General features: G+C 35.9%; 4 protein-coding genes across 7 annotated transcripts; 3 read left to right on the forward strand and 1 right to left on the reverse strand.

Moving 5' to 3' along the window:
* Nucleotides 1-877: 877 nt before the first annotated feature.
* On the forward strand, nt 878-1,303 carry LOC18021779. The gene has a single exon (XM_006404717.2). The coding sequence runs from the start codon at nt 900-902 to the stop codon at nt 1,179-1,181; it is 282 nt and encodes a 93-aa protein (XP_006404780.1). The 5' UTR covers nt 878-899; the 3' UTR covers nt 1,182-1,303.
* A 433-nt stretch (nt 1,304-1,736) lies between these two features.
* Nucleotides 1,737-2,343, forward strand: LOC18021780. The gene has a single exon (XM_024158410.1). It carries the CDS (start codon nt 1,848-1,850, stop codon nt 2,094-2,096), a length of 249 nt encoding a protein of 82 aa, XP_024014178.1. The 5' UTR covers nt 1,737-1,847; the 3' UTR covers nt 2,097-2,343.
* Nucleotides 2,344-2,898: 555 nt separating this feature from the next.
* Nucleotides 2,899-6,103, forward strand: LOC112088162. 4 transcript variants are annotated; one of them, XR_002900378.1, is made up of 5 exons: nt 2,899-3,028; nt 3,297-4,167; nt 4,254-4,593; nt 4,675-5,765; nt 5,853-6,070. XR_002900378.1 is itself a non-coding variant. In XM_024158428.1 (4 exons), the coding sequence occupies exons 3-4, from the start codon at nt 4,363-4,365 to the stop codon at nt 5,662-5,664; spliced, it is 1,221 nt and encodes a 406-aa protein (XP_024014196.1). In that variant the 5' UTR covers nt 2,900-3,028; nt 3,232-4,167; nt 4,254-4,362; the 3' UTR covers nt 5,665-6,070. The 4 variants fall into 4 exon arrangements, 1 of the variants encoding a protein (XP_024014196.1); XR_002900377.1 differs by having other exon boundaries at nt 2,900-3,028; nt 3,232-4,167; nt 5,858-6,103; XR_002900376.1 differs by having other exon boundaries at nt 2,900-3,028; nt 3,232-4,167.
* A 117-nt stretch (nt 6,104-6,220) lies between these two features.
* Nucleotides 6,221-6,713, reverse strand: LOC112088212 (uncharacterized protein At4g04775-like). The gene is made up of 2 exons (XM_024158497.1): nt 6,588-6,713; nt 6,221-6,499 (listed from the first exon to the last, which is right to left on the reverse strand). Exons 1-2 carry the CDS (start codon nt 6,711-6,713, stop codon nt 6,221-6,223), a joined length of 405 nt encoding a protein of 134 aa, XP_024014265.1.
* Nucleotides 6,714-13,143: the final 6,430 nt, after the last annotated feature.

Below are 13,143 nucleotides of genomic sequence, written 5' to 3' on the forward strand. Positions count from 1 at the left end.
GAACCTATTGTAATTACATGATCATGAATCATGAATATAGATGCATCATTCATGCATGCATAAGATTTCTAAGTTTGAGTTTGAAAAAAAAAAGACATTTATATGCAAATTGCAAGGAATTCTAAGCACTGAAATAGAGTACTTAGCTGCCACCAAAGATTGCAAGGATATGTTTGTAGCTGAAGAACTTCTTGAATATATAATTCATTAATTCATCAATACGTGCGAAAATATGATAATGATATTCAGATAATATAACATTCATGATTAGCTCTGTGAATAGCGTTCCATTTAAAAAACATCAATATTCGAAGGTGCTGTCAATAAAAACGCTTAAAGATTGTTGTCAAGAGTAAAGTCTAAAAGAGAGGTTCGAGAGTATAGAGAATTGTAGAATTATGGAGAAAAAGAAGTAGAGAGCTATGGAAAAGAAAAAGTATCTAGATTTATTTAAAAAAAGTTGGATAAAGATAGGAATAGCTAGATGAATTGATAATGATTAGAGAGTGCTCTTGAATATTTTAGGACTTAGTCACCACTAATACAAATAAGAGTGCTTTGTGGCATCTGTATAATAATCTAAATATGTAGTCTCGTTGTCGTTGATGTGCTATCGCCCAAATTCAAATTCGTATTATTTATCAATTGAGAAACTGATTTTGTGGAAGTTTGGAAAATAAATGCCTTTTCGAAACAGCATTTCCACGTGTTGTTACTTACAAGGGCCACGTAGATCATGAGGAAGTGTGTAGTGAGTAGTCACCACGACGTACGACAAATGTACTGATGCCCGAACAATACGAGGCATACGTGTTCAGTATAAGTAAAGACATCCCTATGGCTAAGAACCTAACAAAGTCAATAGTAAAAAAAAAAAAAAAACCAAAACACAACAAAATATGGAAAATGAGAAAAAGCCACCGAAGCCGACGGAGCAAGAAGCGAGAGAAGTGAAAAACGACGAGATTCCAAACATCAAGAGCCCTTACTTGGACTATGATAACTTGGATGATTTCAAAATGAAAGCTCACGGAGCCAAAAACCACCAAGAGTCTAAGCCTGGTCTCGGAGGTGGAGCCACCGATGCTCCCAATCCTTCAGGCGGAGTTGGCCGCGGGGGAGGAGCTGCATCGACGGATCTTTCCTCCACCGGTGCTATTAACCGTCAGGGAGTACCGTGATATAATCTCTCTAGTGAAAATGTAGATTGATCAAGAATTGATCTTAGGTTTGTCTCTTTTTTTATTAGAAAAAAAAGTAGAAGTGTATTCCGAACGTAAAGTTGAATGATAAATTTTTCAAATTCAAAAGATGACTATTAAATGTTTAGACCAGACCAAATGGTGACCAATTCATGCAAAGAATAAATTGGAATCAAAATATATGAATGGTGAACATGCAAGGAATAAATGGAATTAACATTAATTGAGAAAATGATTTCTGGAATATGGGAATTTAACTGAAGAATTTTCTTCATTCCACTTATTTTTTTATATGCAATTTTGCAGATGAACAATAAAATAAAAAAAGTATTTTTACCGCCAAAAAAAGGCAGCATTAGTGAAATTTGTTTTCTCCACTTTGCCAATTTCAGTTGAATATTTTGCCATAACCCAAAAAGCCCACTGAAAAGCCCATAATCAATAAAGTCACCGACATCAACAAGAACATTACTTTACAAAGCCACGTAGATCTCGAGGAACCGCGTAGCTACCGCGTGTCGGAATCACACGAGCCACAGTGTACTCCAACTTCTTCCATAAAAGCAAAGACATCTCCTCGTCTGAGAAGTAAGAAACCAACAACATTCTATTAGCACTAAAAAGAAAAAGAAAACAAAAGAGAAAATGGAGGCTGAGAAAAACCCACCGACGACAACAACGACGACGGAGAAGAAACCGGAGCAAGTAGCTAAAAACGACGTCGATTTGCCTACAAACAGTCCTTACGTGGACGAATCTGGTACCTTGGAAGATTACAAGATGAAAGCTTATGGAGCTAAAGGCCACCAAGAAGTTAAAGCTGGTCTTGGTGGTGGAGCCACCGATGCTCCTACTCCATCAAGCGACGCACCTGCCGCCACGAAAGCTCCATAAAAAACAAATATCTGTAATAATGGGAAATTTTTTACGTCGGTAAAAAACCCCCAAAATTGTAGCTTGTCCAAATAACTGATTCAGCGTCGTTTTATGGCTTATGTGTTTTAATTAAAATGTATTTGCGTGTGGTATTGCGAAAAATAATTTGCGAGTTACATGAGATATAAATTATCGTATGTTTCGGACCAAATGAAGTTGTAACGATTTTTATAATAAATAAATTGTTATTTTTAGTTCGAGGAGATAATGATTTTCCAAATTCTTTTTTTTGTCCATCAGATTAGGATATGTCGAGCTTACTTGGTCATACATCGAACTCAAGCGTAGTCGGTGGGTAAGTATGTACGGAAGATGTTTTATATGCTCACGTAGTGGGACACGTGGTTGGCTACGAGATAGCCATAAATGCATATACGTTGGATTCAGTCTACTTGAAAGAAATGATATGTGGCTTAGACGGAAAAAAAGTCAAAAAGTCAAAAACTAGCTGGTAAAATCTATTTGAATTCATAAAAAATTTAAATTGTCTATTTGCACTAAAACTTACTTGCACTAAAACCTACTTTGATCAGGAATCTTTAGTCAACATTAACGGGCTATTAAGATGGACAACAAATCAACAATAATGTGGCAATAAAAAGGAAAATAACATCGTTTTAAGAACTCTTACAACAAATAAACTTACACAAAACAACGTCATTTTAAATTGGGGAAAAAATTAAAAATTCCCAAATCCATTTCATTTGAAATTAAGGTTCTTGTTTTCTCTTCTTCTCAGATAAAAAGGGGATTTTCGATTGGATTGGGATTAGAAAAATTTTGGGTTCGAAAAGCTTCAAAGAAGACTGCTGCAAAAGAATCGATCCATAATAATTTGGTCGATTGAAGTCTCGTCTTCAAAATGAGGTAAGCTACGAATTTAAAAATCGGTAAGCGTTTTAAAAACTTTCGATTTTGAGACAAATAAGTATTGCGAGTCTGTTTATGGTCATAGTAAACATTATTTATATCATTTGTAATCTAGTTTTTGAGTTTTTTCAGCATGAGAGTTTTTGATTTCAGTTAATCCACCAAGTGTTCGATATAATGTCTGAGAGAGTTTAACTTTTGGGTTTGAAAGTTTTTTTTTCAGCTTCTACGATTCTGAAGTGAGTTTCAATGTCTTTAGCGGCGGTCATTGGGTGAAGTCTTTTTCAGGGGATGTCTCATACTTTGGTGGTGAAAATAAAAGCATCGAGTGTTATCCTGAAGCATTATTCACCAAACTGTCTCAAGAGAAAGTTTCTGGCCAGAAGCTGTGGTATAAGCTGCCATTTGAACTTCTCCACTAGCGGAAGTTGTTGTGCAATGGGGATAAGAGTTTTCAAGAAATGGTTGAAGCGGCTAAGTGGTGTGGTGTTATAGAGGTTTTTATGGTTAATGAAGAGGAGCATCCAGCTGATGAAGTTTATTATGAGCGTGATGAAGAAGATACAAGGGTTGAAAAGAATACACTTGGGTTTGTTGATGAAGATCCAGAATTTGACTACCACAACACGCCTTCCAACACTGATGGTGAAGAACATGGTGAAAAGCTGGTGAGATGGAAGAAAGGGAGTGGTGAGCTGAAATTAAACCAGGTGTTTGACACCTTAAAAGATTTCAAGGAAGCATTGGTGGAATATTCTCTAAAGGAATGATAGAATATCAAGCAAAACCCTTGGGGTAAAATAAAGTGTGGAGCTATTTGTGGGGTTGAAGATGGCTGCCTTTGGAGGATCTACTGTTCCTATGAAGAGCATATCGGAAAGTGGAAGGTTAAGACCTATGAAGATGTACACACATGCTTTAAGGATGGGAGGAGCAAGATATTGAAGAAGTCTGTGATTGCGAAGCTCTTTCTTGATGATATCAGGACTAATCCTGAGTACAGGTCAAAGACAATCCAAGAGAAAATTCAGCAGAGGTATAACTTGATTGCCACTTATGACCAATGTAACAAGGCTAAGGCAAAAGCAATCTCCATCATCAACCGTGATCATGTGGAGCAGTTTTCTAGGCTGAAATACTATTGAAATGCAATCCTTGAGTAAGTGTTTTACTTTGTTTGTTGTTTAAAGCTGGTCTGTTAAATGGTTTATAAAGCTGATCATGTGTATTCATATTGTTTTGCAGGCAAAACAAGGAGTCTACTGTGGTGTTGGAGACATTTACCAATGATGATGGAGATGAAGTCTTTAGGAGGTTTTGCGTCTGCTTTGAAGCTCTGAAGAAGGCATGGTCTATGTGGTGTCAGCCTATCTTTGGAGTTGTTGGATGCTTTATGAAATGCACCTTGAAAGGTCAGTTACTAGCTGCGGTGGGAAGGGACGCTAACAACGGTATGTACCCATTTGCTTGGGCTGTTGTTGATGTGGAGAATGAAGAGAACTGGACTTGGTTTTTTAAATTGCTGAAGGCTGATTTCAATCTACAAGAAGGTCAAGGTTACACAATAATATCCGATAGACAAAAGGTATAGTTTCCTTGTTTTTTTTTTACATTTCATATCTTGTAATTGCTGTATTTGCTGTATACTGATCTCATGTTCTTTCAGGGTCTGCTGAATGCTGTTCAAAATGTATTTCCTCATATTGAACATCGGATGTGTGCTAGACATATTTATGGGAATTTGAAGAAGTTGTTCCCAAATCAGAGTGACATGAAGGCCCTGTTTTGGAGAGTTGCTGAAAGCTTCACTGAGCCTGAATATAGAGCCAACATAGAGAGTGTGAAGAACTATGATATACGCCTGTATGAAGCCATGATGGAGAAGAATCCTCAGAACTGCAGCCTCGCCTATTTCTCACCGGCAGCTTCTTGTGTGGACGTGCATAACAACATCTCTGAGTCATTCAACAATGCTATTGATCCTGCAAGGTATATGCCAATGGTGGAGATGTTAGAGACAATAAGGAGAAAAACCATGGTACGTATAGACCAGAGGATGAAAGAAGGATTGAACCATCAAGGAAGATTCACGGTTAGGGCAGTGGAGTGGATAGAGGCTGAGCAGAAGAAACTCAGGTATTGTGTAATGGTTCCCGGAGCAAATGCAAGAGATGAGATGCCTGAGTCTGGTGTAAGCTACAGTGTCAATATGAGACTCAAGACATGTGCTTGTAGGAGATGGGATATGAGTGGTCTTCCTTGCCGTCATGCCCTTCGTATCATCGCTGAGAGGAAGCTAAATCATGAGGATCATATCTCCCATTGGTTTCTTAATTCTAGGCAGCAACAAATCTATGGTTACTCAATCAATCCTGTTAACGGTATGTTGTTTTGGGGACGTTCGGGATCAAAGGTGCTGCCACCACCAAGTTTGGTTGAAGAAATTGAGAACAGAGTTGGAAGAAAGCCAAAGCCGAAAAAAAGAAGGCAAGGCATGAGTCTCCATAAAAGAAGAAGGCATCTAGAGAAAAAAGAGTCATGCATTGTGGTCGTTGTGGTGAAGCTGGCCACAATGCAACCAAATGTCAGAATATGGTATTGGAAACCAGCAAAAAAACAAGAAAGAGAACAAATGCAAGAAAGAAGAGGCAAGTAGAAGATGGAAATGAGGCCACCGAGACAGAACAAGATGGATATGAGTCAATGACTCTATCATTTGGAGATGGACCAGTTCCAACTCAGCCAACTCAAGAATAGGTAAGTTTCATGATTTGTTAAATGGTTTATGTTTTATCGACCTTGTAATAGTTTTATCTACATTGTTTTCTTCTATTTTGGTGCTAGGGAAGATGGATGATGTAAGCTTTGTGGAGCACCAAGACAAGATCATAAGGGGCATCAGATTAAAAGGGTTCTCAAGACCTAGATCATGACTTCATTTTCTCTGTTTTTGTCATGGTTTGAACTTGATTTTGTTGGCTTTGATGATGTACTTTTGTTTGGATTATAGATTCTTGTTTTGTGACTGCTTTTGTAACCATTATGCTCAAACAATTGTCTTTCTTTTGAAGCTTTATATATCTCTCCTTCAAACTCATTCAGTTTCAAATCATTCAGATTTAACAACCATACATAGATTACACACAAACATAGATTCTAGGCTTACATTCCAACAAGATTACAAGGGATAAAGCATATGGAACATCGATTGCTTAAAACAGAAACACATAAACTAACCACATCACAAAACCAAATCCCACAAGGTTCTTCAAGCTACGGAGCTGCATTTTGAGATCTCCCACTTCTTTTGCAACCACAGCCTCACACATACGCGTCTCCATGGTCAATGTATCAATCTCAGACTCGCAAACATTGAAGCTCTTCTGCAATGTCGTTGAACTCTCTTCAATATTGTCCACTTTGTCAATCAAGTCCTCAAGCTCTTCAACCATACATGTATCCGTCCATTTGAATGTATGATACCAATTATCCTGTTACATATACAAACATAAATCAATCGACATTAAAAGCTTCTTCCAACACATCTCAGTGCTCAAACCCGAAAATGAATTCACTTACTCCTTCCTTTCTGTGTGGACACACATGAAACAGCCTTCCAGGGTTCTTAGCAGTACCAGACGTCTTCATTACAATAGCTTCGCTGCACCTACATCTCTTAGGAAACCCTCGTCCTTGAAATTCCATTAGACTTCTTCTAAACTCTTTATATCGGAGAAGAAGAGAAAACAAGAACCCTAATTTTGAATGAAATCGATTTGGAGATTTTTAATTTTTTTTCCCAATTCAAAACGCCGTTGTTTTGTGTAAGTTTATTTTGTTCTGAGAGTTCTTAAAACGATGTTGTTTTCCTTTTTATTGCCACATCATTATTGACTTGTTGTCCACCTCAGCAGCCCGTTAATGTTGACTAACAGATTCCTGGTTAAGGTAGGTTATAGCACTTACATATGAATGCAGATAGACAATTCAAATTTTTTATGAGTTCAGATAGGTTCTAACCCCGTATTTTAGTTCATATTTTTTTTGGCCCACGAAATTTAGTTCAACTAGTTTTTGGTCCTTTTCCCGTAGCTTAGACTTGTTATTGTTAGATTCAACATCTTCTACCTCAAATTTTGACATTCCATATTATTGTTTCTTCTATTTAATCATTCAACATCTAATATAATTTTAAACTACAATAATTTTGTTTAATAAAATTTAACATCATACTCCACTATATTTCATATTTTTATTTTATTTTATAATTTTTCCTAATTTTATAAATTTTTAATTCAAAATCAAATTATAATTATATTAAAAGAATTATTATTGTAATCCATTTTATTAAAAAAAATTAAAATATAAACATTAGTTTATTAAATAATAATTGAGAAAATTATAATAAAAATTTTTTTATGTGTTCAAATTAAATAAATATTTATAAAATATAAAAAATGATAAATATATTCTGGTAAAAAAATAGAAAATAAATTAATTTACTACAAAATAAATTATTTTAAATAATTAGGATAAAAAATTTTAAAAAAATTCAGTAGCTCTATAATACACTACATGGCACTGGTAATCCCACTTTTTATTAATTCAACTAGTTGAATTTTTTCAACTCCAATTAATCCACGTACGTTAAAGTTATTTTTCAACATCTTCATTTGAAGAGTTAAACTGTTGAATTTTTTTTTTGTCATCTTTGAATTATTTTTTTAACAGTCCCATTGTAATAATCTTACAGTTGATGATATCTTAGTCACTCGAGAACGTAATATATTAACATGCTAAAAACCTAAAACTAATATATTATGAAAAATGTAGAGTTTTTTTTTTGTTTTTACTTATACAGCTACTTTTGTAAAATATTATATGTACACCGGTGACCAGTTTACTTTATAACATAAACAAAACAAAAATTCAAATATTTAGTTCAAGTTAAATTAGAGAGAATCTACTTAAAATGATTCTAATTATAAGAAAAATTATTAGAATGATTCATCATTGACAGGTTTATGTAGAATGACTCTAGTTTTAAATTAATAGACATGTATTCCAAGTTATTTTTTTATATTTAAAATTTTGCCATTTTGATTTATTTTTACACTAGAAATGATATTTTATATGCTCAACAACAATTAATTAAATAAATAACTAGATATTAAAGAGAGAAAAATAATAGTCATGAAAAAAATCTCTCCTTCTCTAAACTCTAGTATATCATCAACTCTATGCTCGATTTCTACTACAGCGGGCCAAGTTTCTGGTTCGTCATTGTCCTTCCTCTAGTCTTCTTTTCTCTGTTTGTTTTCAGAAACTGTTGGAGGTGGATTTAGGACCCCCAATCAGTTAGGCTCATCTTAACACTAACATTAAAGCCTGTTTGACCAAATCAATGCAGAATTCAATATATTCAGTCAGCTGGAACCCACCGAACTGACACCTGCGCGCGCCAATCTACAGTGTCTGAACCAAACAGAGATCGACATGTGGAAAGGCAGTTCGCCAACAGTACCCTATTTGCATAGTAGCTCGGTGCCAAGCTCATAACTACCTACCCGCCCTAGAACAACCTAAGTGTGTGACTCGAGATGCCATACCCTTGAAAGACACTAAGACTGTCACTTCATCCCAGAATATGCAGAGACATGTATGCCTTCCCGGAATACGCGGAGACCTGCCATGCCTTCCCGAAATACACGGAGACCTGCCACGTCTCCCCAAGATAGACAGAGACCTGCCACATTTCCTCGGAATACGCGGAGACCTGCCACGTCTCCCCGAAATACGCGGAGATATGCCTGCTGACCCCCACTATAAATACTCTTCGAATATCATTTATCACGGATCCCGAATTTATTACGTTCTTTCTCTACTTGTAACTCTCTCTCTCTCTAAACCGAGTTCTCTGTAACCAGGTGTTTAAAACACCCACTACAAGAAAAATGCCCTTTTACAACGGCCGAAACCGTTGTAAAATATCTATTACGATGCACTTGCGACGGTTTCAAAACCGACGTAAAGGCATCGTCATAAAAGATATTCCGTCGTAAAATCGTCGTAAAATTTAGGACGGTCTAAAACCGTCGTACAACATCCGTCGTAAAAGCGTCATAAAACTTCCAACGAATTTACGACGAACGTGATGGTCGTAAACTTACGTCTAGCTTACATCGATTTGCCTCGTATCCATCGTAAAATCGTCATAAAAAATCGACGTATGACCGTTGTATATTCTACGACGCAAAAACCATCGTAATGTTGTCGTATTGGTTTTTGTTCTATTCGTTATTTCGTCGTAATATTACGTTGATATATTAAAATAATAATAAATATATTATAATGATTATACGATATTTTGTTAGAAAAAAAAATTATTAAACTGAATTGAAATTCATAATTAAAAAAAAGAATATAAAATATAATTAACAAATTTAATATTAAAATTTAATTATTTTTTTTTTAAATTACAATAATTACAAAAAACTTATCAAAGTCCTAAATGTACACTAATGCGTCTATCCATGTTTCCTCCTGCTCTCCGTTTTGGTCTGCAGGTTGCTTGCCGACAACTCAGTTGAAGTTTTCCGGCGCTTGGTCCTCGGCTCTAGGAGGATCTACCCCGAGAGACTGGAACATCTCTTTTTCCGTCTGCACCGGTGGTTGCCTCCTCGAGAATGAAGAAAAAGCGACGAGGAATCCAGATGCCCGCATCCTGTCCAACTGTGCCGCGATCAAGGGGTTGTGGCGCCCAAAATATCAAAGAGACTGTATAACTGTTCGTTCTTCGTCTTGTATTGCGTCCACATCTGCTGCAACTCCTGCCGATAATCACAAGATCCTCTGCCCGGACATGACCAGTTGCAGAAGCGATCGGGGTATCATAGATGGATCTCATCCCTAAATTTCTGCCTTTTTCTCGAGGGGCAACCTGCAAAAATATGATGAAAACATAAGTAAAACACCTATTGAAACAAATATATTTAAAGAAGTTAAGTAGGAAAAAATAAATTAAAATTTACCTCTTCAAAGATCTTGTCTATCTCCGCCACCGTCGTGGTCAGTATGGACTGGACCGAGCTACCTCCGCGAGACGTCGGAGATACCTGCTGCGAGAACTGCGTCTGCCGCTCCTCGATCCTCGCACAGGCAGCGTTGTAGATCTCCTCCGCCCGAGGATCTGTGAATTCGCCATTCTTCTTATTGTGGGTCTCGGTGAAGACCTTCGTCATTGGAAGAAGTTCTTCCCCGTTTTCTTCAACCTACAAAATCAAATGGACAATTTTAATAAAAATAATTGAAAAATAACTTGTTAATTAAACTTACCATCATCAGACTTCTCCCAGCAAAAGGGACTTGGCCGGAAGTGTGCGAGACATTTTTTAGCTGTCCCGCATCATCTTTAGCGCTCCTAAAAAAATTTGTTAGTTTATATAAATAAAAATATTATTATATATATCCGTAAACATATATTAATTTAAATTAAAAACAAACTTGGATCTCGAACACTTAGCGGCAATGGTATGGGAATACAGATCTAGTCATTTCTGTACTAGACCCTCCGAGACATTATCAGCCATAGGCGCCGGCTTTGCCTTGTCTCTGTCAACCTCCTACTTCCTCTTCCAGTCGGAAATGGTGTTGTTGAGGCGCAGCTTCACCTTCTCTCTGAACGCCGTCTTCACACGGCCGTGTGGAGAAAGTTCTCAATGCCACTTTTGCTATAAAAAGAAAAGTTAGTTAGAAATTATTTTAAAATTAATGTAAATAATGTTAAAATAAATAAATCGATATTTATAAACTAACCGCGAAACACTTGAACCAAGTGTTGAAAATGGCCTGATCCAGCTTCCTAAAGCTAGTACGGGGTTGTATGAAGAGTATGAAGAACCCCTTGATGATATTGGAGACGCTCCGACCGACGCAGTTATCGATACCAAAACTACATCGTAAAAATATCTTTGTTAGATATCTAATTTATTAATATATAAATTATATATATATTTGTTAAATTTTGATAAAAACAAAAAATTGAAAACATACCAAAATGTCCCCACAGGTCGGTCCAGATCAAGTATCTTCATTTCGCCACGACCCGGCTGCTGTAGAAGATCCTCAACCGTTTATTGTGGATATGGTGGAAGCACTATCAGGACTGGTTCTGGTGGTGGTGGTGGTGGTGGTGGTGGTGGTGGTGGTGGTGGTGGTGGTGGAGGCGGCGGCGGAGCAAAACCCGGTTGAGATCCCGGGGTCTAAAATACGGCGGCCTGCATTCCGGAAGACTCCAGAATGATGGACTTTGTAGCTGAGTCTGACAAACAGCTACCATCTGCTGGAGGCAAAAGGTTCCGATAATGAAATCTTTAGGGAGCTATAGCAATCTACAAAATATATTTTAAAAATATATTATATTAGATATAATAAAAATTAAATTTTCCAAAATTTCAAACTCATCTAATTTCAAACCTATCTAAATTATATTCATTTCTATAACCTTAATTCTATTTAACGAAATATAAATAATAAACAAATTAAAATTTATATAAGAAAACTTACAAAAAATGAAGAGGATGGGAACTTCTAGAGAGAGACAGTATAGAGAGTTTAGAGAGAGAAGGAGAAGTGAGAAATGAGCGAAGGATTATACGACGGTTTTATATAGATTTTATGACCGTACCGTCGTAATATTACGACGATTTTACGACGGTTTCATCGTAAAAACGTCATACCGTAAATGAACCAATGCATGAAATGACACGTGGCCAACTCACATCGCATGAACATTATGTTGATTTTATGACGATTTTGTCGTATATTTGTCATATTGTGCAGTCATATATTACCTCGTACTTCGGATCTGGTAAACACACGACTAAGATTATATCATAAATTCGATGGAATTTTATGACGATATTGCGACAGTTTGATGAACAATCATCGTAATTGCGTCGTAATATTACGACGAAATTACGACGATTTAAAAAAAAATCATCAAACCACAAATTTCTGAAGAGTTATATTGCATCGATGAACTTACTTACCTGCTTTTAAATTGAGATATTGGAATAAGAAGATTATTTAGTCCAATATGATTGATTTGGTGAATGAGATAACAATTTTTTCATCATCCTATGCAATTCATAACTTTTTACTTAACATTTATAAAAACATGCCTAAACCTGCAAAAATGTATGATTTCTTTTAAATTTCTAATTTTTATCAGAATGATTATATTTCATATAAAATAAGATAACTTATCAAAAACACTTATGAAATAGTAAATAACCAGTCAGATATAAAGGATTCAAAATTTGAGATTTTGATTTTACGACGAATTTACGACGATTTGGCATTTTCGTCGCTAAATCGTTGTATTATTACAACGAAATTACGACAAATCGTCGTAAACACGTCATAATGCTCATATCAATATACTTAACCACAAATCAGCATATACAATATCAAATCAGGGTTTAGGGTTTTCAAAACATTGTAAAAACGTCATAATGCTCTAAAATAAAAAAAAATAAATTCTAAGTTATACAAAACTACAACATATATATATATATATATATATATCAATACAATATTATCCTAAGACTATAATAATCATTTTAATTCATTTTTTTTATGTTCTTCATCATCACCTTCGTCTTCCAAATCTTCTTCATCGTCCTCGATTTCATCAAATTCATCTGAATCACCTTTTTGTTCTGTGTCATCGGGGAGATCTTCTACTTGCCTGTTCTGAGGGTCAATTAAGAATATATTCTCATCAATATCTAGTTCAGTCGGGTCTACGCAAGATTCTTGTTGCAGTGGTAGATCCTCAACCCCTACAATCTTTTCCTTGGTAGTCACTTTAATAACAGTTAACTATGAGATCCCTGTAGCTCGAACTCAGGGATATGTCACAAATATGACTTGTTCCACTTCAAAAGCTAATATAAAAGGCTCAAACCTGTTGTACCATCGTGATTGGTTCACATCGACTACTCCAAATTTGTTTAATCGTACCCCTCTTCCAACGGTTGGATCAAACCAATCACATTTAAAGAGAACAGTTTTCATCCTTAGCAAACCAGGATACTCCACTTCAATTATTTCTTGAAAAACTCCATAATAA

The sequence above is a fragment of the Eutrema salsugineum genome, unplaced genomic scaffold (assembly GCF_000478725.1).
Source record: "Eutrema salsugineum unplaced genomic scaffold, Eutsalg1_0 scaffold_15, whole genome shotgun sequence".
Taxonomy (NCBI): domain Eukaryota; kingdom Viridiplantae; phylum Streptophyta; class Magnoliopsida; order Brassicales; family Brassicaceae; genus Eutrema; species Eutrema salsugineum.